At 44.0% G+C, this 26,674-nt stretch overlaps 2 protein-coding genes across 2 annotated transcripts; both read right to left on the bottom strand.

Moving 5' to 3' along the window:
* Window positions 1-85: 85 nt before the first annotated feature.
* On the bottom strand, window positions 86-9,063 carry LOC126558345 (proline-, glutamic acid- and leucine-rich protein 1). Its single transcript, XM_050214345.1, has 3 exons — window positions 9,020-9,063; window positions 398-1,254; window positions 86-329 (listed from the first exon to the last, which is right to left on the bottom strand). The coding sequence occupies exons 1-3, from the start codon at window positions 9,038-9,040 to the stop codon at window positions 86-88; spliced, it is 1,122 nt and encodes a 373-aa protein (XP_050070302.1). The 5' UTR covers window positions 9,041-9,063.
* Window positions 9,064-11,168: 2,105 nt separating this feature from the next.
* On the bottom strand, window positions 11,169-24,850 carry LOC126559760 (organic cation transporter protein). The gene is made up of 7 exons (XM_050215934.1): window positions 24,347-24,850; window positions 14,885-15,293; window positions 12,650-13,227; window positions 12,395-12,569; window positions 11,704-11,849; window positions 11,343-11,539; window positions 11,169-11,259 (listed from the first exon to the last, which is right to left on the bottom strand). The coding sequence occupies exons 1-7, from the start codon at window positions 24,845-24,847 to the stop codon at window positions 11,169-11,171; spliced, it is 2,097 nt and encodes a 698-aa protein (XP_050071891.1). The 5' UTR covers window positions 24,848-24,850.
* Window positions 24,851-26,674: the final 1,824 nt, after the last annotated feature.

The raw sequence follows: 26,674 nt of genomic DNA on the forward strand, positions 1-26,674 counted from the left end.
TTATTATTCAGTTCGATGGTAAAATGAAGAGAAAACGGCTTGATGAGGCATATGTGTGCGAATGGCGACTCGATCGCGTTTAAATCTAGTTACGATAGTACTGTGGCTGCTGCGATTGCTGCTGACCGCTTGGCCTCTTGGACTGCTTTTTGCCCATATTGTTAAGGTCGAGTCGCACACCGTTCGGCAGGACGGCCTTGTTTTCCTGATAGTCCACCTCGAGGTTGTCCTCGTCGTCCTCATCCCGCTGGTTAGGATCACACTGGATGCCGGTTTCGTAGTTGTATTCGCGCTTCTCACCATCCGGATCGACGTAACCATAACGACCGCTAGGAAGAGAGGAATGATTGGTTGATTACTACACACGATATACACGCGCTGGTAAAAAAAAACTTACCGAGTGACGCAATCGATACCGATCGTTTCCTCCTTGAACGAACCATCGTCATTCTCGAAGCCCCACGTGATCGAACCGTCCTCGTGCTCTTCGCGCCATTTACGCAGAATCTGTGCTACTGGCTTTCGCTTGCGTTCCTGCTGATCCTGTTCGAGCTGCGAATGTGGACGGCCCTGCGATACTGGCCGACGTTCCTCATCCTGGAAGTGTTGCTGCTGGCGGAAGGACTGCTGCTGCGGTGCAGCAATCGGCGCAGGGCGAGCAATCTGTTGCGGTGCCGGTCGGTACTGCTTCGGTGCGGGCTGTGGCTGTGGACGCTCGACCGGGAATCGCTGCGGTTCCTTGTCGGTGGAGAAGAAACGTTCCGGGATCTGGGCACGCGGTAACGGGGCCGGTCGGTTTTCCTGTGCATTGAAGCGAGAGAGAACATTTTGCTGTAGTTCGCGGTCGCGCTCGCTCGACTGCTCGTCCGCGGGAATTGGATACTGCAGGGCCGGGGAAGCGGCAGGGGCTGGTGGAGGGGCTGGTGCCGGGGACGGCGGGGGATGGTGGGGTTGGAGCTGCGGAATGAAGGCGGGCCGGAAGTCATCCTCCGGTTCCTCGGTTACCGGCTTATGCTCGATCGTGCTGAGATCGTGGAATTTGGGAGTGGCGGACGGTAGTTGGTGGTGGATGGCGTTCGGGGCGGAGATGCGAACCGCACCCGGACGCCGGACGCGTATTACTTGCGGTGGCTGCTGCGGTAGTAGACGTTCCTCGCGGATCGGTGGCAGTGGGATGGCGCCGGGGATGTTGAGTCTCGGCGGGGCCGGACCGTACTGGGCTGTCGCTAGGGTAATGAGTCCCGCCAGGGGAAGCTGCGGATCGCAGAGATATACAAAACAAGCGGTTAGTTTAGTGGATGAAAAGCAAAGAGTAAAATTGTTGTAGGAACATGGTACGGTCGGCTTTAGTTGACACGAAACATGGTGTGCCAATTGAAGTTAGTTGAATGTCATCAACGGAGAAAGTGCATTCTCTTTTAACTGGTACACTGTTTTGTGCTGTCTCCGAAGGTACGTTATGGTTTTCCATTAGATCGTATGCCGCTTGGGAGACACTTAGAAAGTGAGCTAAGTGATGTTTACTTAGGATCGCAGCCAGTTTAGGTGTTTAGGTGTACAGCAATAGGAAGTGTTTAATTACTTCAACGGTTTACTCTTCGTAGGTTGCAGTAGTAGCAATAAAATAAGCTAATTAAACCTCTGCGACCAATGCTCATTACAAAAAAAGCGATTCATCCGGACAGGCCTTTCTACGGTTAAGAGATGCACAATGCACAATGGGCAGCCAGAAAATTTCCATAACCTGATTACATCGTACGCTTTTCGATCGAATGGCGAAGTTATAGCTTTTCCGTTTTCGATCATCGATCATCATCGGTGATGGTAAGCGATTACAGATCATAGAGAAAGTGAACGCCGTGTTGTCCGTGGTACCTGTTTTATTGCACCACCATCCAGCCGGGAGACTAGCTATTGGCCGGCTAGCTACATCCGGCGTGCCAGTGTCACAATTGGGTACGAACACCCTCCGGGTTAATAATGCCCGGTTTCGGACGGTAATTAAAGTATGGTCCGGTATCGATGACCGAACCCGCAGCATGGTTCGATGACTTGTGCGATAAACAAGTTAGTCAGTAGCCGTAATAGCCAGCGGATCTTTCACTTCGTTCGTAATGATGGTGAGGGTCAGCCGGTAAACTTGACGTTTGGCATTCAAACCTTCTCCCAGCGTGGTGTCCTTCACCTCGGACGACATTTGCTTGTGGCAATAGATGAAGTTCCGGGTGAGCGTTCTTTCTCTGCATCTCTGATCGCTGGACGATTGGAGCTGAGTCAGCAGATGATTGATATTATCTCAAAAGCACTCAATGATTAATGGTGATCTAGTGGAGTCTTGAGTTGGCAGCTGCGAATCTTTAGTGGGTTTAAATTCCCTCAAGAATCCACGAAGAAATCAATCTTGCATTTATACTTTTGATCCCGGATATTGAACAGTACGAATGCATGCTAAAGCAACCATAACTCTTATAATGTCCATCATAAACCTATATTGACATCACGGCAAACCGACAAGGAACTTTTTGCTCAGATATTTCAGCCAAGAGAGTGGTTATAAAAATATGGACGCATTTTGCAAAAGTCGATCCACGACAGTAACCTTCACCACATTCGAACACTCACAACTGTGAAAAGAGGGTTACCATTTTACAACGCCCAATTATTATGTGCAAGGTCAGTAAACTAGAGACCCAACACAATAGCAATCAACGCTCTACAACAACCCTTCTAAAAAGTGACTTAACACACCACTCACCTAGTGCTCTTAAAGAAAAAGACTGATCGATTGACATGATTGAACGCACACCGTAAACGTTTCCGCATCCGTATAAAGCTGGACAAGCTCATGAGACGGTCAGTGGAACAACTATGCCACTCTATGGACGAGTTAGCACATGTCCATGTCATGTACTACACTTTCGTTAACGGTGTCGAGCCGCATCAATGTGTGGGCAATTAAATGTGATGAAAATCGATAACTGGAGCAGCAGTTGGTGGGTGATACGCAACCATCATCAATGGCGCCCAAAGAAAAAAAAAATGCAGCAACGTAAGAGGCATTTATTGGATATTCGGTGTGATCGGTTTGTGAGTAGGGGTGTTGTGTGCTTTTAAGATCGGATTGACTTGGTTAGGTAAGAAGTAAGAACGCTTATCTTGATCTAGTAGCCTAAAGCTTTCTTGTGTTGCTAGATATTTCTGTTTGTTAAAGTCACCAACCTGGAGGCTGCTTTGATTGCCCTTTTCGTTGCTTATTATTCGAAAAACTAACCTTGTTGACTTTTGCGATACGAAAGCGATCCACTAAGATCAACCTCGATCGTCAATCAGATTCTGGAACCTAGCTCGTTAACCCGATAATGAATGAACATCCTGTCTGTGAGATTATGGTTAACAAGGTGTTTCCTCTACTCCTCGACGGCTAAATTGACATTTCGTTGGCCTTTCTGAAAAAGCTTTTGCGAAGTTCTGTCGAGATCAAAACGAGCGTAACGGCCATTAGGCGTTGTACGCACCTGCCAGATGGTATTTTAGATAGGATCTTTAGTTTCGCTAGCATTTACAGCCAAGAAATTTCATTCTCCTTCTTCTGCAGCAAGAAAGTGAGTTTTGTTTTCTTGAAAATAGCAGATTGATGAAAGATTTGCAGGTTTTCGAGCGGGTATTGAGGTTGGCTTTTGAATCTATCTCGCAAGGCACAGCTTTACTCATTGCAGTAGATTGCACACCGTCACCTCATATGCTAATAAGCCCAACGCATAATACCACCAAACAATGACACGATTCAATCAGTCTGTCCCCGACACCGCTAAGAAGTCTCACAAAAAAAAAACCATGAATCCATTCGGTACGCCATGGTTCAGGCGACCGTGCAAGAGGTTACGGCCATCGTTTTACACCGGATTGGAAAGTTCACTAATCAAACATGCACGACGTCGAAGCTGCAATCGGAGCGTCGACCCGGTCCCGGTCTTCTCCACTAAACCCCGTTAAATCTGTCCCATAAAAAAAATAAAACGAACACGCTTATACCCGGGACCGATTTGCAATGAATCGATTTGGGATCTCTTTTGGTATTCATCATCCGTCGGTTGGCTCGGTTCCTCTCCCGCACGCTGGATATGCAGCTTTCCAATCCCGCCAAGGTGCATGTTGGCCGTTGAGACCGTTGGGTTGGTATTACCGATTCGATACAATTTGCATCTCATTTTAATGTACCCCCCCCCCCCCCCCCCCACCCCCCTTCGGTTTCACAGCTTGACGGCCGGCACGGTTTGAGTGAAACCATTACTTGGAAAGACACTTTTCTCCAAGGAACCAAAACTCGTCTTGCCATTGTCATTCAAATTGTTACTTATTGTTTACAAATGCAAGATTTATGTTGAGTACAATTGCGATCAGGTTAAGCGCATTTTTTTTATTGCAGACAGAAGAAAACGAAAGTGAAAAAATTTTACAAGGATTAATGTGAAGGTTTAGTACGTTTAAGGTAGGTCCCATAAGTTGCTTAAATTGTCCTGTTGATGAGTTTAATTAATCAAGAGTATTTTTATGTTTAAGCACAAGCACAAACTAGCACAAGGTGAAGATTATAAATGTATTCGTTAAAGGAAAAAGTCGCATGAAGGAACGGTTGATTCCTCTGTAAGTGGCGCTATAACATTTCAAACTTTTACATTAAATTATTATGTAAATAGTTTTCCGAATTATTTTTCCCAGAATGTTAAAACGATGGAAATTATTTTACAAATTTCTTTAAGTTACTGAGCAAATTGTCTTTTTGTTGTCTGTCCGATATTCATAAATTATTTAACTGTTCCGTCTGTTCCACCGCAATGCATTGAATGTATTATTTTCGAGCTCCTTGAGACAGGCGCCACAAGCTATTCAGGAAGCGAAAACTGCGTTAAAAGCACGACAAAAGAAATTTCCTTTCACCAGGTGTGCTTTGACGGCTCGGTCACGGTTCAAAACACACGCTATTTGTTGCCCTAAACCAGTTTCGTTTGTCTATGGACCAGTAGGGATTGCTCGAACGTTATCCTTTATTTGCAGAGCAGAACAGTTTCTCACCTTCAATAGCCTCAACGCGGATAAGTAGCCCGGTGGTCACAAGGCAGGTCTGAGAAGGAAATCCCTTCCCGGACCGTTCAGACCAAAGAAACATTTTTATCATAGTTCTTGCAATGCTGCTATTTTGATTCCATTAAAACTAACTCTCTTTCTCCTATATCGAGCTCTCGCTCTCCTAAAAAGAGCTCTCTTTCTTCTATATCGTAATAAAACACTAATACATCTCTTTGAAAACTAAAAGAGAATTGATTTGGGGGATTGGGTGAGTTTGACAATTTATGTTGCTATTTACAAGTACCATGTAATATATTTAATATTCCGTATTATTAAAATATGGTTGAAACGTCCAAAAGCCAGTCAGTTTTTTCACATAGAAATTAAAAACTACAGTTGGGTTGAAGTGTTAAGAGCAATTATCATAGTTTTAATAATGGTACATGCAGGACTAGTTGAGCTTAACACAGAATGTAATAAATAGTTTTAATACTTATGAAAAACAGATTACTCTAGAACCGAAGTCTTTGGATGGTTTTATGAATAAGTCGTAAGATGCTCCAAACTACGCTTTAACATAGTGATTTTTTTCATTGGCACATTTTAGTTTGAATATTTACAATTGATTATGACGGTCCAGTGCCGTATTGTCAATTTTAGTTTTAATAGTAAACAACAATAATCATGTTTAAGATGCTTTAAAGATTTTACAAATGTTAAAACTGTTTAGCACCATTTAAAGGAATAAAAAAACTGACTTAGATTTGGTACAACAAAAATAAAACTCTAATATAAAATTTGTTTGAGACTAATGCTGAGAATCGAGAGGGTCTACTCATCTACGCCTTGCTGTGCTTAGACTTCGGCATGTTTTCACTGCTCCTGTGCCCTTTTATTCAATCCTCTGTCGTTTATTCCTTCCCACCGTTCGGTTTTTGGCCAGAATGATATCTGTGTGCAAGCATGTTTCGAATTAAATCGCGTGCAACATGGCAATCTTCATTATCATTATCAATACCATCTGACTATTTAGTATCAACAATCAAAAACCATGAGAAGAAAAACATTGAGTGTAAAATGGGAAAGAAACTTTCCAGGCAATAAATACAAAGTTAGATTGTGGAAATGAGCTATCATCCATACAGGGTAAAAGATTTTCTATAGTTTAAAAGAAAAAATGCAACAAATCTGAATCGAAAGCTCGATCATATTTTCTTTTCTACCGTCCCGTTTATTTTAATTCCCTATTGCCTTTCTTATTTCATGAAAAAAAAAACAAAAACAGCAACCCGCCCTAGGGCAAAAAAGGTTTTGATTGGCTTCCGAAAACTATTCATCTTCGCCTGTGGAACTCCTCTCTCCACCGAAGAAATGGGGTTGCGTAATGGTTTGCGATCGATTGCCGATGCGACCGATTGTGTGTGTGTATGCATTCAACGCGTGCGCGCTTCTGTATGTGGCAAACACATTCCAGCAATCCAATGTATCCCCGTTACCCTGACAACGGTCTACTCGAACCTCAAACGACTAATTTGTTTAGCGCACGGGTTCGTGTCTTTTAGTTAACGTGCCGCATTGAAGTCTACCGTTTTTGCTAATGGATGGCAATTTGGGAGCGGAACCGTGCTGCCCTGCACGGCAGCCATTTAGGCGTACGGAGGTGATCTTATTTTCCGGCTATCCATTTGACCGAAAATATTAATCACACAGGAATGGGAAACTAATTAAATAGTATTAGTCTTTTTCACAAACAAATTAATCCACAATTGACGATCGTGCACGAGCAGATCACTTGGTTGAATAATTTTCATCCTTGAATACACATGCATCATAATTGAATGTCTGCTCATGCATACCAAGTTCCAATATTTCGCAGAAGCACGAGATCATTTAAAATCAGCCACCAAAGCCGCTAAACTAGTGAACCTTGCATTTCCTCACAATGGTTATTACGTAAAAGCCAAATGCACCACAATGAAGTGCACCAATAACCTGATAATACGACCGTACCAATCCGGCCCACGTGAACCAATGAACCGGATCCCAGAGCGATCGAGCCCCGTAGTTCGTCCTACAATCAGGTCGCTTAATGGTTGTGTGGCGGGCCGCGCTTAAAGGCGCTTCCATGTGTCGCAACATTAAGCAAGACATTGCCAAGTAGTACCGGTGGTTAATTTTAGTTTATGAAACTCCTTAACTCCTTCCATGTGTTCCAGCTGTTAATGGAGTTGAATCGGGTTCTTCAGGAGCTTGTCCTGCCTTGCAGCTAAAAGTGACCTTTTGCAAGAGTTTTGGCGAAGAATAGCCCATAAGGGTTCCATATATCAGCGAAACTATAAATAAAATGTACCCTGCTTTAGCTTAACTGAAAGAATGAGGAAGTAAAGCTGAGCTTTTGAGGGTTTTTTTTTCAACTATGCTCCCTTTTATCGAACAAACAACTTTCCTTCAGCTCGTACAACCGCCCATCGGTTGGGCAACAACATTCTCCCCAATGAGTTAGGTTACTCAAGGCTTTCTGCTCCGTGTCTAGGATCTGGTTTCGTATGCATCTCAGCTCAGGGAGGTGGCAAAAGGAGGTGGACTACCACTACCACCACCGGCAGGCTCTGATCGTAAGGCAGCGGTCATATGATGCTGGTTGCGTGGCTTCGAGCAAAATTGTTCTACCCAACCGGACAACATACGAAGTGCCGGTTAGGGGCTGGTGGGTTTGGGGGTAGGGTGTAGAAAAAAAAAGGGAGTGCAAGCGTGTATTTCGTACGGGGCAAGATCGACTGACACGATTATGCATTGATCAACTGAGTGTGATGTCATTGAGATGGAATTGGAACAGTAAGAAAGTGACCGAACACGCTCGTTGTGTGGTTCGGTGTGTGTTGGTACCAAAAGGGAACACACCCTTAAGGCCGGGCTACATTGATCGTACTCCTGAGTGTAATTTTTGTGAACGCATACGCCATCTAGCGGCGGCGGGTCGAAGCTAGAGGCTGGTATAATTTATCTGTCAAAAAGCGTTTTGGGTCGAGGAGCCTATAATTTTGATCACAAACCAGTAAACAAACAGCTCGGTGAGTATGTTCGATATTTTGTCGTGTATGTTTTTTTGAAAATATGTGGTAATTTAACATACATATTGTATTTCTAGCCATGGAACAAGCAGGAAGCAGTGGACGCAATGAAAAAATAGTAAGTACAACTGTTTTTAACGAAAATTGTGTGTGTGTGTGTGTGAACTGTTGTCTGTGAATCGCCGGCTCGGCTCGGGGCCGCAATTGAGCTGAACATTTTATTGAAAAATGTAGTGTTTGTAGGTTTCACAAGTGCTTAAATAATTTGTTGTAGGGTTTGTCCATCTATTTCATCATTTAAACTACATTGCAGAGTGTGTGAAACTGGTTGTTCGTTTTGGTATTGTAGCGGTTTTTAGTATAGAGCGAGTTTTTTTATTCATGAGGAACGGCTTTGTCATATTGCTTGGTAGAACTTTTTTTTTTATAAAATTGTAAGCAAAATTTACCGGCCTATTTGTATACATTTAATATAAAAATACTGTCAAATGACGATTTGCCCCGCAGTACTCGGCGTCCTGACCTGTAGCAATTTATTGATTTTGATCAACATGTCAAACGGCATACAGACAGCCTGGTCGAAAATTGATGAGACACCAAGCATGAATAATTTTGGCACTTAAATTATACCCACATCTAGCTTGCGCTGGTCGCCGCCAGATGCGCTAGTGAATATAAAAATTACGCTTGCGAGTACGATCAATGTAGCCCGGCCTTTACGATGCGAAAGAAGTTCAAGGATCGTGTGACAGTTCGTCAAAAGATCGTTATGAGTTTGACGGCAGGCGTGGCCTTAATTAATGCTACTGGCCTAGTTGTCACCCCAATGTGTCTAGAAGAAGGCGGTTGGTTTTTTTCACATTTAGTTGTAAAATACATACCAAAGCTAGCATATGTTTCATCCTGTCAAAAGTAGACTAAAGTATGTGGAACTATGGAAACTGCACACACGAGCTGGGCGTTTTACAACGATATCCTTTTTAAAAAAAAGCACTTTCACTACACGATTATCCTTTTCGTTCTTATCGCTGCTACCACACCAGTTCACCAGTTCACTTTCTCTTTCACTAAGCTCACAAAACAGTTTTCACACGCCTCTGTTGCCTCACTGGGCACTCGATTAGCTTCACCTGCAAACTCTCCTTTCGTTTGCAAACCGTTCCAGACAACGATCTGCTAGCAAATAACCGTTCGGGGCGCATTGCACCGGCGTCTTATACCACTGCCAGCCTTCTCACTGTATCGCTCACCGTCTCCCAGGGCAGGCTCTCCTTTCGCTCGCTTCGAACCCCCGCCCCGGACTGCAGACGATCGATTGGTTTCGGTTTGGGTTCGTATATCCCAGCGTAACGTTACCTCGAACGCACCCTGGAGCTTCAAGCAATGCGCGCAATGCAGTTCACTGTCTGTTGAAGACACATGCTTCAATCTCTCGGCCACAACAACACCAAACAGACGGTTGGGGTGGTATGGGATGAAGTTGCTGTAGCGATCGAGGGGAAAACGAATACAAAACGTACGTTCTCACTCTCACTTTCATGACAGCTCGGCGTCTGCGATCAGTTCAGTTAAGCTGTAGCTAACCTTTTGGTGTGGAATCGCGATTGGGTAGGTGCTAGTAGGCACTGAACAGTCGGTTTCGGCTAGTCGAATGTAGGTGGCGCTTTAGTCGTTGTAGAGAAAAATGGTCACACTTCCCAATGCTTCATATCTCTTTATCATAGAGGAGGGATTTATTGAATTAGAATAAAATTATCCTTAAACTAGGGTAGATTGCAATATTGTGCTATATACAATAGTTAATGATGAACGCATTAATCTCGTCCACAACTGACGCATACGTCCACAACGCACTCATAGCTTCACTGTTGCGCAAACGGTAACACACCGCAAAACGAAACGCCTTGCACCGTGGAACGATCGCTCGATCGCACACGAGCCCTACCGATGGCTGGGAAGCTGTTGTTGCCATTGCATTGCGTCGGTACATGCTCTTACTCCGCAGACGACCAAAACCAATGAACAAACCCATATGCAACTGGAATTTCCCTGGCTGCTGCTTTGCATGGTGTGTGTGAGTGTTTGTTCGTAAACGGTGTGCAGGATTATGCAGCTCTAGATGTACCATTGTGAGTGGTGGAGTGGAGTGCATGGGTGGGTACAATGATGGAAGCAGCACTCGATTCTGGAGCAAGGTTTGGTGTAATTGGTGTAGGCGACCAGTTCATCTCTCACTCTTACTGTCCTCAACAAAATTCTCAATGTAATTTTCCAAATAAGCAAAATATTGCAATAGTAAACTTTATTACACTCTAACTGGTGTGCATAGAATAGAAATCAAACAAATATTTCATGCTTTTTCTAACGCTCATGTATAACAAATAGATTTTATAAGTATTGCACCTATGTTTACTACCCTAATGCTACTTAATACTTTACTGCATTGATGTCCTTAGATTATACGTATCATACAAACATCCTCAAATACATCATGTCCTTGAAATTGTGTTTCATCCCTCTCCAAGGATGGATAACATTGCTACATGAATGTACCAGAAGTATGGTATAGCATTTATTATCACATGTGTGTTGTCCCCTCTGTTTGTTTGTCTTTCATCGTGCTGCATGCTGCGATCATTTGCGTTCCCATTTAAATGTATCTTACTTGTTTGTTACTTCATTTGTACACCGATCCTGACCCGTTCCAAATACTGTCATGAATGCGAGCGCTCGTGCATTAACCTTTGTGCTAAATTTTAATATCAATCGTTACATTTTACCTAATGCCACAGGTAGCAAATTTAAATACTAGCTTTAAACTCTGTGATGAAATGATATGACGTGTGTTTCCTACTTGCTGGCTAGCCTGTTTGTAAGTCTACGATCTAGCTGCATTAGAAATCATAACTATTTTACCAAAACCACGTTCCCTAACCTGCTACTACCATTTGCCGTTGTTCTGATCTTCAATACTACCGCGTAGAGAGCACGATCAAACAGCTTTGTGCCTTCTACATAAGAATATATTCCTCAGAGGAATATGCTTTCGTTATGGGCAAATCCAATGTTGCTGATTCCGCCCGTTTCTTCAGCATCGTACGGGAAATGTGAATCCGTGCGCCTAAAGGTAGACAATAGGAGTAACACGTTAGCAGAAGCGTTAAGAAAAAGCGTCACCATCAGTGGAATCACGTGTAAGCTTACTGTTTTGAATTGTCGTTTTCCATCGCAGCATGGTTCTTGTTGGTGGCGGATGCGTTTTGATAAACGGACGCTAGTTTGGCCTGTTTGCGTTGGCGATACTTTTTGCTTAGTTTGTCCTTGAGGATAGCCAACGAAAGGGCACCAATAATACTGAACACACCCATGATCGTCATCGGCAGATACTGATCGACATGCTCCTGTTAAAGGTTTGGGGAACCAAAAATAAATTCGAAACATTAAATAATTGTTATTCGCTTTAAATTTTCCGCATTGACTGTATTAGACACATAGATAAGAGGGAGACAAATTGTGCAAGAAAACGAGCACAAACGTATTTAGCACGGGAAACGACATCACTCACCAGCAGCCACAGGTACGGTACAATGATAAGCGCCACGCCGGCAGCAAAATTCCCCACGCCAACACCAAGGTTACGCATCGTGGTCGGATACTGGTACGCGGTAAACGTCGGTATGATGGCATTACACGCTCCAACACAGCACTTTACTATGGGGGAAAAGGGGCAAAACAAAAAAACGGGAAAAAAGCAAAATGAGTGTGCTTTCAACAAGCATGAAGCGGCTTAGATTGAAGAAAACAAAAATAAAAAAAATCCCGCCACCCGGCAGGCAGCGTCCGAAGTTTTATCCGACGGCGAGTGAAGTGAGAAATTGATAACACTTGAATAAATCACGGTGCTCACGCTGACAACGGTAATACGAGCGCGACACTAATTGAATAATGTTTTAGCAACATGTACGACGAGCGTCCGTAGGATGTGACCGGCCAAACGTCGTCTTTCGGAACGATAAAATGCAAAATTTCGGGTGTGGGCAGAATTTAATTGTCTCATAAAGGTGTGAAGTAGGTAGAGAACTAAAATTTAGCATTTTGAGTGCCTGAGAGGATCAAATTTCATCCCTATTCATATCTCATGTTGAAGCCTGCATTCTCCCAACTCAGAGGCGCTTGATTAATGAAGGAACTAGCAGTTGCTGCCAGCCGGTAGCAAAATTGGATTGCTCGTGCCTTCATCAACACACTCTACTTACCGATCATCGCCAGCGTAATTATCAGCCAGAGGTTACCATCCGGCACGAAGTTCATCACGATGCAGGACAATCCGGCGACGACCATGTAGAGGAATAAATTAATCCGTAATCCGAGCTTCAGCACGACCACGATACTGAGACAGATGGCAATCGATTCGACCGAACCGGCAATGACCTGTCAGAAGAAGAAGGAGAAGAGGGGAGAAAAAAATAGAACACAGTATGACGCAGGTTGCAGTCAGTACTGGCACGTACCGTGTTCAGATAGATATCGCCTCCAAGATTGCTCAGGTGCAGCGTAATGCCAAAGTAGATCAGTATGATGCCGAACCACACGACGATCATGACGAGCGTGGTGCGTATAAACTTGCGCCGGAATACGTCACCGACCGAGACAGCCGTTTCCGGTTCGTAGCCCGATTCCGGTCCATCCATCAGCAGCGTTTTACGATAGTTTACCGGCAGCTGTAGGTTGTTGGTGGAAGCGGCCCGTTCCAGCAGCTGGCAGAGCTCATCGAGCCGACCTTTGGCCAGCAGCCAGCGGGGAGATTCTGGACACCAGTACCAGCTGGTGACGAGCAGCAGACCGGGCACGGTAATGGCGAACTGCATCGTGCGCCAGTCACGCGCCACATAAGCGATACCCGCCGCCAGGATGTAGGCCAAGGCCACCGGAAGTATGTTGAGGATGCCGATGATCGTGCGGTACCGTCCGCTTACCAGCTCCACCACCAGCACGAAGCTAACCACGGCGACCGACATCGACGCGAACCCGATCACTACCCGCAGTCCCATGTACAGCTCGAGCGACGTCACGAATCCGAGTGCAAAGCCTGGCGAGTGTGTGGCGAGTAGTGGAAGTGATCATCGGGTGCGATTAGTGGGATGATTGATTTTAACTAATTGTTTGTGTCACTGAGTCGAGGTCCTTGATGTGCGATGGATAGGTTTTTTGCTGTTTTGGTTTTGAATAGCAATGATCTAGCAGTAATGATCGATTGAGGTTTGAGGTTTGCGTTTCTGATAGGTCTGGGAACCAACCGGAAGTTTGAAATGTAGGTTAGGTTAATAATGTCAGTTACTTCCGTTTTTCTTATGTCAAATGGAGCATTGAATTCTGCATAACTATATAAAAGCTAGAATTATCCACCCTGAAGGTTAGGGACCAGTTTTACTTCCACCGTGCCTCAATTGCGAGCTGCTAATGAGTTTGTCTTTCTTGTAATAAAACTTGCCGTCTACATGCGGGAATTTTTAATCGTTTAGCTGTCCAGCAGCATAATTGAAGATGCTAATTTCCGACACAAATCGAGACTGTACGATCCAAAAGGCATTTCCCGTTTGGCTTTACAGCAGGCTCCAGAGAACGTCACCACTGTCGAGTGATAGAGAAAAGATGAGCTAGAAGGGGGCCATCGTAAAAAAAGGCCATAACTGCACGTACCGTACATGACTAACCGATTAGGCTTGCACGTTTCTTGCATGTTTTGCTTAAGAACGCTTCAGTCATACATGTTTGGGGAGCGTGTTTTGGTTTAGTAAAAAAAAACAGAGCTTAAAGCCGCAGACCTGAAGGTGGGACGAGTGAGGTTGCTGATGATCGTTACTTTGACATTTTTCATTTAATTATCAAGTGGTTATGTCAGACATACTTGCTAAATAGGTATTTTAAACAATAATACTATGGAAGGTCGTATATTTCTTAGAAAATCATAAGAAATCTATTAAGCAAGCAACAATCACACGATATCGAGAAAGCTAGTAGAATAATGTGATCCTCAATTCTTGGAGAATCTTCACTTGAGGCGGACCCTAATGAGAGTTTGTCGTGCAATTTGCTTACGATCGTGCGAAGGGAGCGCATGACTAAACCAACCACTTCCGCCTGCGTGGTTTAAAGCAAGCAAACAAAAAAGCCACATGACACAAAATGAAAAAAAAAAACTTGATCGTTTTTTACATACCGCAGCTTGATAATGATTTGCATATTTCATCAAATTAAATCACTCAACCGCCATCCCCGTGCATAACGGGAATTAATACTCAATTACTAAAGTAAACAAATCCCTCGTAGTTAGAATATTTTGATAATGGAATTTAAAATTGCAACCATTTGCGACACGCAGAGGAGTCATATCCCAAAAAAGGGGGAGGATCAGTCGTTGCTTCTCCTCCTCACCAAACGGTTTATTGTAGCAGCCCCGTAGCTAACATGTTGAGCGTTCCGTTAGGCACGCTACTACATAGCGCCCACATCCCGTGCACAATTACTACGAACATTGAGCGTGTAATTGGTTAGCAGGCATGCAAAACAATAGCACGACACTCTGTACGACCGGCACGTACTGCTGAGCTGATATCAAATTGGGCGAGCTTTGGTGGCAAAGCCATGAGCATGCACAGCAATCCTAATCGTCTAGCTCATGGAACTAATTTTAGACATGCATGTTCAAAAAATAATGATCGTTAATTGGAAGTAAAGTGTCCTACCTGTAACACCCTGGATCAGGGCGAACCCCATCAGCGTGTGGCGTCGTCCGAACTGGTCCGAAATCCATCCGCTGCCAACACTGCCGAGTGCGGCACCAGCGAGAAAGCACATCTCCACGATGCTCATCAGATGGCCCCGGTCACAGACGAGCCCAAATTCGGCGATAATCGTCTGGCCGAACACCGTGTCATCGTACTCGTACGCACTGCAGGCAATGCGCTCCGTTTCGGTTGCATTCGTTGCCCCTTGGAAGTAGTCGAGGATGCTGTCCACCGTCAGATGCTCGTACGGTGCCGCACGTACACTGCACTGGCTGGCGGCTGTCGTTTGTGTGAGGTTTCGCCATAGTTCTAGCGGTACGGAAGCCAAATGGTCCGGTCGGGCACACCAAAAGTCTCGGGCAGCCGCCTACGTTCGAGGATGATGTTGAATAGAAAGCAGGAAAAGTGAAGAGATCATGTTAAATGTTATAGCCCTTAAATCTTTTCAAAGGTAATCATAGGCCAGGTCCCGAAGCGACTAACAATTTACTGTTTAACCCTGTCCCGGGCAACTAGAAAAACTTCATATTCTAGGCCGGGCTACCCGGGTAACCAGCAACTTTGGAGGCTTACAACATTTTTCTAAGTAATCCAATATCTATGCAATATTCTGAAGAAAGTTAAGTAAAATCTTTCTTATTCTACTAAATTAAATAGGCTGTCTCAATTTCTAGCAATTTCTAAGTTATGGATCAGTAAATTTAACCTGTTTTTTCCGACAAAAAAGCAAAAGAAAATTTTAAAAAATTATATAATTTTTTTCATAACATTTGAAAACAAAATGTTTCTTACAGTTCAATTGTAAATCACGGATATAATAAGATGATTTTTTGCAGAACTTTAGTACAAGTAAATAAAAAGTTAACGGCGTATTAATTTGAATTAAAACCGTTACATAAGAATCTGTGCTTCAAAGCAACGAAAAAAAAACCCCGAAGTTCAAAACAACACATTAATGTTGAATATAAATTCTATCTAAATTTATTGTTCAAATGATTTTAACAGCCGAAATACAATTAAAATCCATAAATAACTTTGACGGCTAGTTAGTAAAGGGTTTTATTTATTTACAATTGATTATGACGGTCCAATGCCGTATTGTCAAGTAAAGGGTTTTATTAAAATACCTAAATTTGAAAATTAAAATGCTAAAAATTTGACGTTTTCATGCTGCAAGAAGCGTTTTATTTTTAGATATGTGCAAAACACTTAAATAATTATTTTTCTATTTTAGGTGCTAAAAATCTTTGAATAATCATAACTAGAAAATGACTAAGAATACGGTTGGAAAAATTTAATTTAAAGAAATAAATTTGAATCATCTTTGGCAAGCATTACAGCCAGACCGTCCTACCAGCCAGAAATAATAGTAAAAAATAGTAATAGTAAGCTATTCAAAACCTAATTCATTGCAATAAATAAATAGTCAAATAAATATGGTTTTCAACGTTAGCGCCACCGATATTATATCGGTTAATAGCAAGCACATGCAGCCCAATAAATAGCTATAATTCATCATGTCAATGCGTGTAAATGGCACTTTTCATTGTTGTGTGCTTATTACGGTGAACGTCACCGACTTCACGAGCGTTCACGTGAACTGAATGAAACGCCTGCGGGTCGATCGATGGATGGATGTAAATTATGATAATTTTCTCTTTACTCACTTCCAACCCTTCCTTCCACACCGCTCGATGCTGGATCTGGGTAGATCAAGCCGGCATTATCAACCACTGTCGCTGCCTAAAATAATTAAATCGTTCTCATTCTTACAAATTCCTTCGCGTGGCACCGCCTGCATGAATCACACCTAGAATAACCTTTTTCATTCGACATCACATACAGCTTCGATAAGCAATCTTTATCGACAGTCCGACAACGATCTACATCCACATTAACATTCTCATACCGTTCCACCGACCAACCTACGCGCGTACCGCCAGCGTGTACGCGTCTTTTGCGCAAGGTCACGGTCGTAACGTCTTGTTTTGCCTCCAGCTTTCTACCATCATGTCCTTTGGCTGTGTGGGCTGTGATCGCACACACAAAAGGGCCCGCTTGGAATCTGCACACGCTTTTTCCCACCGAGCACGGCACACGGTTCTGTGATGGAGAGGAGCTACACGATCGACAACCGGTTAGTGTGTTGATTTAATTTCTCGCAAAGAACTCAATTAGCTTGACGTCACCGTGACCGTGGCGTTAAAGAAAATACTACAATGTAATTGTGGGCTGTGGTGTGCCGAGCTCCTTGGATTGTTTTTTTTTTTTTTTGCGCGATATCCTACACTAGATTAGATCGACATGATCGAGCGTATCAAACTCCAGAGAAGGTCACGCTTACGATACTACAGCACTTAGATCGATTCAGTTTAGCGAATCCGATACAGAGTTGAACATCTGTTTGGTCTGCACATGGTTAAGCTAAAAGCTGATCGCTTCCTGAACCGACCAAACGCTGCTGATTGATTGTTTCCAGGCGATGTAAAATAAATTACATGCCTCTCATACGGTAAAGCTTTTACCTCAATTTCATCAGCGTTGAGAATGGCCAACGAACGAACGGGACTACGAGCAGTGGGTTGTGTTTATTTTTATCGCACAAAACATTAAACAGTCGCAGCACTGTAAGCATAACCTGCTCTTGTACATGAGCCACATTACATTTGTACCACGTCGTCCTTGGCGACCTTGCAAAGACGATGGAAGGGGCAAGGAAACAACGGTATGACGCGACGCGACAACCTAGCATTGTCGTCGGTGTCGGTTTCGATTTCCTGATTCGCACCGATTCTGGCGACGATCAGTCGGTCGGTTCGCCCGGGTTACGGTTTTGTGCTGCACAATTAATCCAATCGTTAGCCCGTACGGTAATCACTAATAGGTTACAATGCGGGGTGCGAAATAGCACCGTGATTGATTGATTGGAAGTCGTGAGTCTTGAGCACTGTTTCGGTGTGAAGAGCAGGGTGGCTTTCTCGGGTGGATACATTTAATTCTCTTTTTTTCTTTTCTTTGGCCTTCTTGGTGGGGATGTAGTGTTTTGGGAACTCCTTTCAAAGGTGTGGACTATAGCTTTGAGAGGAGCGGCAGACTAGGAGCGCCATGGAATCATTTTATTCTCGAGGTGCTCCTAAGTCCTGTAGATGAGAAGGCTCGGTCTAATAGAGACTGTCATTTTATCATCTTGTGATTGGTGTTGTTATTAAGTTGAAAATTGTTGACTGCAATGCAAGTGGGCCGAGAAACCTTGCAGGACGTAATGTTTGATGCGCAATAAACTTTACAGCTGCTTTAGCTGGGCAAAAAAGATGTCTTTAAATCAATTGTTCGCAATAACGACGACCAAAACGTCGTTCTGTTAGTTGCTCAACGCAAAAACACCGATCCGGCATGTGCAGCTTGTACTATCGATGTTGTTCTGCATGATCGTACAGTGCAGCAGGAGCTGAAGAGTGCTTTAGTGTTTTGTGCAGAGCAGTAAAGCTGGGTGACGAGATGCCTGGACAACATGAATGCGGAAGTTTGGTTGTTTGTCTCTGAGCTGAAGAAGTATTTGAAGATGTGAACAACTTGTAAAGCGCGACATTAGACCTGCTTGAAACAGGACAGTGACTGACTGACATGAGACCCAGAACTACTAATGGGATTCTTTTGTCCTTTTCTGCGACGTTTATTCTGGATTGGGACGTGTTCAGTACAAGAAAACCGCATCATTGAGAAGTATTTTTACTTTCGATCATACTTAGTGTATCATATTGGGCAAAAAATACACTGGAAGAGGTTACAAATTAAACAATTGTCCTCATCGAGCTTGTTGGTAGCGTATGAAACACGAGTAAAGTATTCTAACGAGAAGCAGCACGTATCGATAGTAATGAACTGAACCAAACGAGTGCGTTCCGGGTCATAAAACGGCTAATTGCGTTCAAGAAGCTGCGTAGGAAAAAGTGGCGACCATTTATTGCACCTGCAATAGACCCCCGTTTAATGAATATTGATATGCTCTAACGCACGGGCAAACATTTCAACTATTAGCTAACACAGCTATGTGGACGTGTTCCGGAAGGATCGGGGATTGTAGTTTATTTTCTTTCGAGTTGCAATGCTCCAGTTCGATTGAGACATTGAAATACCGGCAGGAAGTTGCATCAGTTGAAGGGAAAATACGACGCAGCACAAACCTGGTTCTGGTGTCGGATTCGACGTAACAACCAGCTCGGTGTTAGAACGCCCCCTAATGGATGCGAACTGTCGCGACGTTTCTCTGCGGAAGGTGTTTATCATAACGAGGGCGAGTACAAACGGTACCGCTACCCATGGGAAGGGTCCTTGCCACCTGGGTCAATCAAAGAGAGGTGCCTGAAGCACTGTGGTCATTAGCAGCCAACTACAAGTACAGTTGAAGTGCTGTGGTATGTTAGCTCAGCGCAAACAGACCCTAACGCTTATGGAAAAGGTCAAAACGCAAATCCGCAACGCCCCGGAGGCAATGTAGCCACATGTGTCAAGCAATGGTAGAAACAGTTCTCTGGTTCCGATTCCGGTTCCGAACTGTGAAGAGCCGCACAAATAGGCAGACGCGATGGGATTGAACTTTTCAATGCTACACGCACCGGCACTTTAGCCCCAGGGCCACTCGAATGCATGCCGGTCGGTCCCGTTTTTGCCGGTATCGAAAGGGATTCGGACGGTTTTTGACTTGAGCCGCTTCGCTAACCAGACCTGGGTGGCTGGGTTGTCGTCTGTATCGCCGGAGAACGTGAGACCGTGATAGCGCATTGCGGACCACCGGAGGTCAACTGGTTTCGCGTGCTGACTCGCACCGGTGCACCGGTTTGCTTGCAAGGATGCAGGAAGCGAAACGATGCTCGGTTAGCTTCGTTTCGCCAAATCGGAACTAAAGCGAAAGGGAGTCCCGCATAGCGTCATGGGCAGCGTGTGGGATTTTTGTCGGAATTCTGAATAGTTTGTTTTGATCGCGATTTTTGACCTTTCGTGCTTGATCTTGATAGATTATTGTACAAAAAAGCTAAAGATGTAAGTAGTGTGCTCGACACCATTTAAAACGATCGCGAAAAGAGTTCGATCACCCGTAAGCAACGAACGCTTCCCGTAGGCAATGATCGTGCAACTAGATGTCAAGGTCTAGGTCGTTTGACTTCCAGTAAAGTTTGTAAATAGCTCGCCATGTGTGTTTCAACACTAAATCCAATTGCAAAAAGAAAACAAAGCCCCCATCCCTTAAACGAATGGGTGGATAAAAGGAAATGTTTGTAAATTGGCCGGCACGATCGGTTGATCGGTTTTTCACTCAACCTTGACGCTTTTCATCACCCGCGAACCTAACCGAGCGATGAGTGCGATGAGGAAGAAGTAGTTGAAAAGGAATTTTACACAATTCTGCTACACCCATTCTCATGCCACTTGGCCTTTTTTTAACCCTTTTAGCGGCGAAGCTAAACCCCAAAGTCAACCTTTAACGTTGGACGCGGTGACGAATGCAATTTTGCAAACCTATTAGACCCCAATTTTTTTTTGTATGGCACGTGTGTTGTTAAACATAGAACAAGTTTATCAGCGAGCGAAAAAAAAAAGAATCCACAAATCACAACAAAACATGAGTTGGCGCGTGCCGGTCGGCCGTTCTCTGTTGTCCTTCCGGTATTGGCGATACAGCGCGTGAGCGAATGGTGAAGTAGAACAAATTTATAACAGCCTATAAATAATGCATTTGCAAGCGGAAAAAAAGGATCATTCACTTTGCACTGCACAAAAAAGGATAAAAGGAACCAAATTAATCACCGTTCTACGATAGGTATTAACTACGTTTTGTAGTTTTAAGAAAATGGATCCAATAAAGACCTGTTGACGCCTTCATTACAAATTTAAATTTAAATGTCCGTATTTATAGCGTCAAATGTAACGAACTGGATGGCTTGCGTCATCCGTCGCCGGTGCAATTAAAGCTTCCTTGCGGATAGGAGCAAATCAAACTAGTATATGAAGAGCTTTTTTTTACGTCTTATACGTAGTCTAGACTAGTAAAGTGGTTCTAGTATCGCCCAACAAAAAGGAAAGTAACCAGTGGGAGTGGATTTGTATGATAATCATGGCAATATATCTCGTGACTCGTAAAAGCATATTACCATCGCAATCAACCAAAGGACAAACTGTTTGGAATGAAATAGCAATTTATCTTGATTCACCGATTACATCCATACCATTGGGACAAGAAAAAGACTGTAGAACATTACTGAAGCGAATAGTTTTTCTATGTGTGCAAATAATTTAATTAAATAACGCAATCGTAGCAAAGATGCACCCGAACCAACATGCAACACAGCCCAACAACCTGAACAAGCGTGTAACGGCGAAAGCTAATTTAGCTTTTGGTTTGCGCAAGAGTGTTTGGTGCTGCTACCGTCTGGGTTCGAAATTGATCGACCACAAACCCAACGCGCACCCAAATGCATCGAAATGCATTAAAGCATAACACACACACACACTCACAAAACGAAACTAGACGAAGAACCCGACCGACACGTACTTAGCAAAGCGCCCAAACCGCGCTTTGCTAAGCAAAACCATTCGAACCAGTCCGACAGACTACAGAATTGGGACCGAATTATGTAGCCAAAGTCAATGGCCGCAGTTGTGTCAATGGGTTGGCTTAAGGGGGGGGGGGGGGGGGGGGGGTTTGTTAGTGAATGATGACGGACGACAACGGACCGTTTTATGGTTGATCGGAAACGACAGGTTTGGCGCTTTCTTACCACCAAACGGTGCAAGGTTTCGAGGTGGTGAAACATACACATTCGGACATTAATTTATTCCCGCCAACACCCAGTGTACGTGGCCCTCCGTGGTGAGGTGAGCGTGATGTTTGCTGGATACAGTCACGGCTTTGATTTAACGTAATGCTCTGCTCGAGGCATAAAATATGTGAAATACGTATGGTTTAATCGTTGTCCTATGTTTGTTGCTGCTCCAAACACATGTGAGTGTCATATTATGTCATCGTAACACAATCGTGTTGCTGTTTAATAAGTTTCTCTTGAGTATCTCTGATTTATTTCTGTTCGACTTATTGGTTTTCTTCAATTGATCCCTTATGCCGGCCATCGAATGGCTTTTACTAGATTTGCCGATACCACATAACAGTTCGATAGTCAGCCCTCACTACGGACGGACGGACGGTCCCGGATGGGGTTTGAACCCAGATCCTGCCGTTTGAAGACCGGCGCTGCTGTCGTCTGGACCACCAATGGATTCAATTGATATGATGATCTATTCTTGTATTCGATCGGTTCAGGATCGTTTGTTGCTATTGGCATCGTTGCTTACGTTTATAATTTTTTAATTAACTTATTTTTATTTTATGACAATAATTTTCTTTTCAAATAATCTAAAACAGATAAATTAAACGAGACACGCGCGTGATTCATAATCTTTGAGTTCGACTAAAGACTGACTGAGTAAAACTCTAGCCTGAGGTACTGAAGTTCGTCTGAAGTCCTCAAGCATTTATTAGTCTGTATTGAACTATTAAACACATTACAAGATGGCTCAAACAAACAGTGAAAAAGTGCTTAGCCTATGCAGCGGTTTGGAAGGGATCAAAATAAAAAAAATTAAAAATTTTGTTAAGTGTGTTTATGCAGAAATACTAGACCAAACTTGAGTTATTTTTCATTATACTTTGTGAGCATTTGTTGCAGCTTTTCTAGCTATTTGATCTAAGCGACAAAACGTACCCGAAACGATCGTATCCAACAATCCAACAATCAGAAAAAGCTCATCGCAAAGCTGCTTTCTCAACCGGCTCTTTCAATCAATACGTGCGATTGTTCCACTTCACAACATGCCACAGGCCAAAACATAATGGATGGTGTAGGATTAGAAAGAATGGAAAATGGGCAAAGCTGGTTTTTGGTGAAGGTTGTTGCTTCGGCCTTGACACATTTATCATCATTAAACTAAAACTTGACCGTCAATTACAATTCGCCACAAACGCCTCCCTATTGCCGTTGCAAAGGCAATCTTTCTACAGGCGCGTTCATGCTTGTACACCTAGGATTGCGTCTCGTGCGGGCGTCATCACCCACATTCATTCACAAGCATGCGAAGGAACCTTCTGCATCTGCCCCCTCGGCAGTATCTTTTTGCACGAGTCCGACGATTTGAATAACATTGACCTAGCGTTGACGGAAACCCCTTCGGGATGTTGCTTCTTCCCCCTACTAAACTGTGGCAAACAGGTTTATTTGACAGTTTGTTGCCACTAATCGTTCGCCAGCTCTCATAGATCAAGGTTACGAGCAGCTTGCGGTCGTAGATGTAGCTTGTGGAGACGACTGAAAGTGAAAGTTACGACCAATTTGTCAAACAAAGCCACAGTCAAGCATCGGTAGATCCTATTCGGGATGGATGAACTTTAATATAAATCAATCAGACGATGAGCCTAGTACTAGATTCGATTTTCGAATATCTCGGCTCGATATCATTCCTTTTTCTAGTAGAAAAAGGAGTTGGCTTCAGTGAACCGGTCCAATAATCCAGCAATGCGACCGTCAGGCTTATCGTATTACCGGTAGACAATATGGAAACTAAATGCACCAAGCCAAGTGGCAATTTGCCTAGCGTAATCCGACACCAGCAATCGTCCTGGGAAGCAACTCGGCACGCGAGGATGCTCGGTCGACTGCACACAGCGAACGTCTGGCTGCCGGTCGTATCGCAGGAAATGAATCGCGAATCAGGGCCCTTGGAATCCAATCAAGGCGCGTTTCATCGCCACCGATGGTCGCCGCCGTGCTTGATGATACGGTGGGTTTCTTCCGTATTCAATCAATGTCCTAATGCGCACCCCATTGAAGACGTTCTGAAGGGAGCGAGAGTACCCAACACGGTCGGTGTCTTATTAGCTCCCGATGTTACTTGAGCTGATCAAGGCGCGGAATGTAAAGGTGGTTTAAGAACCAACCAAACCAAAACAGTGTAAATTCATGCACATCACACGTGGGTACTAAATAATGTTCAAATGGTGGCGTAAAATTGACAATGAAATTCCGATCACACTACTGTTAATCCATCAACTTTGATCGTTTGTGTATTGATGGGGTATGGTTTTATTGCCACCATTAGCATTCAAGCTACCGGTCACAGAAGACGCTTTGTCGTAGGGCAGCTAACTTTAAGCACCTATAAACTGTAGGTTTTATGCCGGTTTCGCTGACACCAATTTGCCTTCATAAGCGATCATTAGAAATCCCTTTACTGACAAGGATATCCACATCTGTTTTAATCATTGAAAAAAAATAAAATTGAAAGCTTTCGACTGGAAGCCCGTTCAACAACTAGTTCTCGATCGACTATTCTTGCCTAATATATTAGCTTACGCAATTAAGAAACACTCACCTGAAACACCAAACAGAAGATATGAAACGTGGTAGGAATCTGGAACAAGCACAGCAAGAACGTCCATCCAAACTGCCACCGACCGTAGTGGCCAATGTACTCAGATATTATATCACTGTCCTCGTCATTAGCCGTCGTCGCACTGAGATTGCTGCTGATGTTATCGCTCTTATCATCGAAGGACGGATCAACTATCTTACCGTCTTGAAGTGTACCACTACGACCTCCCTTAACCCCGTCCCCATTCCCCGACCTGCTGCTACTATCCTCGTAAATATTGACCGTCCCGAAGTCAACGATGCTCTTCGGTGGACGCTGTAGAATCGCGGTAAACGTAGGACTTGGAGCAGTTTTCCCGACGGTTTCGCTACCACCTCCAGGGAATGCCACCTCCACCCTCGGCACGGTGAGCGTATAAATCCCGGCCGTATCAACACCGGCTGATTCACCACCCAACTTTTCCTGACTATTCGTTTTCTGCACGTAATAGTGTCGCTTCATTCTTCGCCTATCACACGCAAGCAAGCACAAGTGAACGATTTTTTTTTCTTTCTTTCTGTGTAGAATTTTACATTGGCACGCGAACCACACGCACTACCACCAACCGAGCACTGATCGTGAATTTGGTAACGCTTCGATAGCGCCACAAGCCACCCCAGTACACTTTCTAACCAACACCCGAAGGCTCTACTACTACTGCTACTACTGCCACCGGTTTGCGTGAGATCAGTAACGTCCGGCACGGTGCACGATCGCAAGACGAATAAGCAACCAGCTCGTGTTCTAGCTGGAAGGAAGCGTTACTAAACACTGAACAGGTCGTGCGCGTGGACGCAAAGTTAAATAGACTATCGGACGACGTCCAGCAGCACCGGTACGGCAAAACGTACGTACAAAAGGAACTTGAGCGCTCCCTTCCTCGGGGTAGACACCCTTTGCCGTTCCTTCCTAAACCTCCCTCCCAGTCAAAGGTCTATCGGCGATCGTGTGCACTTTTCTTCTTCCCTCGGCATCGTTGACATTCCATAGCTGATCACTACCACTACACTGCACGCTTGCTGCCGTGTAGGTCGGTTGCTCGATCGCAGTAGCAAATTTTTGCCAACTTTTGGCTCGGGTGCTTGAGCCGATCCGGCCAAAACCACCACACCGTCAGCAGCAGTTGTTTAGAATGAGCGAGCAAAGCGTACAGACCGATTAAAGGTAATAATAAGAAACGTTAACACTACCACCGCAGCAAGCTCGTCTACTAGTCACCGGCAATCTATCACTTACTGCCAAGTGCCAAGTCTTAAACAAGCCGAAGGCGCTTCGTAGTGAACGCTTTTAGTAGTTGATTGTTTTTCTGTTTTTCTTTCTTGCACAAAACTTATCGCTCGGTGTCTGCCATTACGGATAGAAACGATTAGTGCAGTTTATTGTATTTTTTGTTGCTGGTGTTGTGTTTTCCTGAGGGCGCAACACCGTGCTTCCATAAAACGATCAGCACTCCGTGTAGCTAGCCCACAAAACTGTATGTTCTACCGTTAGTGGCATTATGTGTCTCGCCATGTGTGAGACTATACGGGCTCGGTGTAGAACGTGATCGAGAAAATGGCCCATTTAAATCGACCGAGGTGACGGAATGATGTAGCTATACTCCGGTGTCACGATACGCCTCACAAGCTGATGGATGGTTGTGTGACGATGATGGTGCTAATCAAACGTCATCGCCTCGCAAGCCACAATGCTCCTGATAAGCGCGAATGCGTTTGTACAGGTATCTGGGGTGTTGGAGGTTTGCTTAAGTGAGGTTCCTTTTCTTCCCAAGGGATCGAGGGCTAAGCGAGGGATTTGTTTTAGTTTGTCGTATGTGGTTCTTACAAGATGCATCCGTTTAACTTAGATCGATCAGTTTTTATAGGTCAGTTTTAAACAGGATAGAGAGAGCCTTGGAGTCGTTTGTTTGATAGAATGATCTTAAATATGTGATACAATTTAATTATAATTTATGACCTAAAGCGTTAATTGTACAAACGAACCCACAAGCTAGCACTGTGTCGGATGTGTCTATAAATGGGAAACCCAGAAGAAAAAAACACATGTCCTTGAGCATAAAGCCCCACACTTTCGATTCCGACGTCTAACTAGCTGGAGGTGTTTCGCTCACGTTACTCTGGAATTGATCATATCCAGCCGATATCTGACACCAAAAACGAGCATTTGAATTTGATGTAAAATCGGTTCTGACATGGTTTGGATTCGGGTAACACTTCCTTCTACCCACTTACCATGTGTGTAAATTATAGCATGTGTCCAGGTAGCAACAAAGAACACAACACACAAAAA

The sequence above is a fragment of the Anopheles maculipalpis genome, chromosome 2RL (genome assembly GCF_943734695.1).
Source record: "Anopheles maculipalpis chromosome 2RL, idAnoMacuDA_375_x, whole genome shotgun sequence".
Classification (NCBI taxonomy): Eukaryota; Metazoa; Arthropoda; class Insecta; order Diptera; family Culicidae; genus Anopheles; species Anopheles maculipalpis.

Coding starts and splice junctions, on each gene's coding strand:
- LOC126558345 (XM_050214345.1), bottom strand. CDS start 9,040: ATGAAACATATGCTAGCTTTG. Junction 1,255..9,019: donor TGAAACATATGCTAGCTTTG/GTATGTATTTTA, acceptor TGCGATCCGCAG/CTTCCCCTGGCGGGACTCAT. Junction 330..397: donor GGTATCGATTGCGTCACTCG/GTAAGTTTTTTT, acceptor CTCTCTTCCTAG/CGGTCGTTATGGTTACGTCG.
- LOC126559760 (XM_050215934.1), bottom strand. CDS start 24,847: ATGAAGCGACACTATTACGTGCAGAAAACGAATAGTCAGGAAAAGTTG. Junction 15,294..24,346: donor TCTTCTGTTTGGTGTTTCAG/GTGAGTGTTTCT, acceptor CCTCGAACGTAG/GCGGCTGCCCGAGACTTTTG. Junction 11,260..11,342: donor GAAAACGACAATTCAAAACA/GTAAGCTTACAC, acceptor GTCTACCTTTAG/GCGCACGGATTCACATTTCC.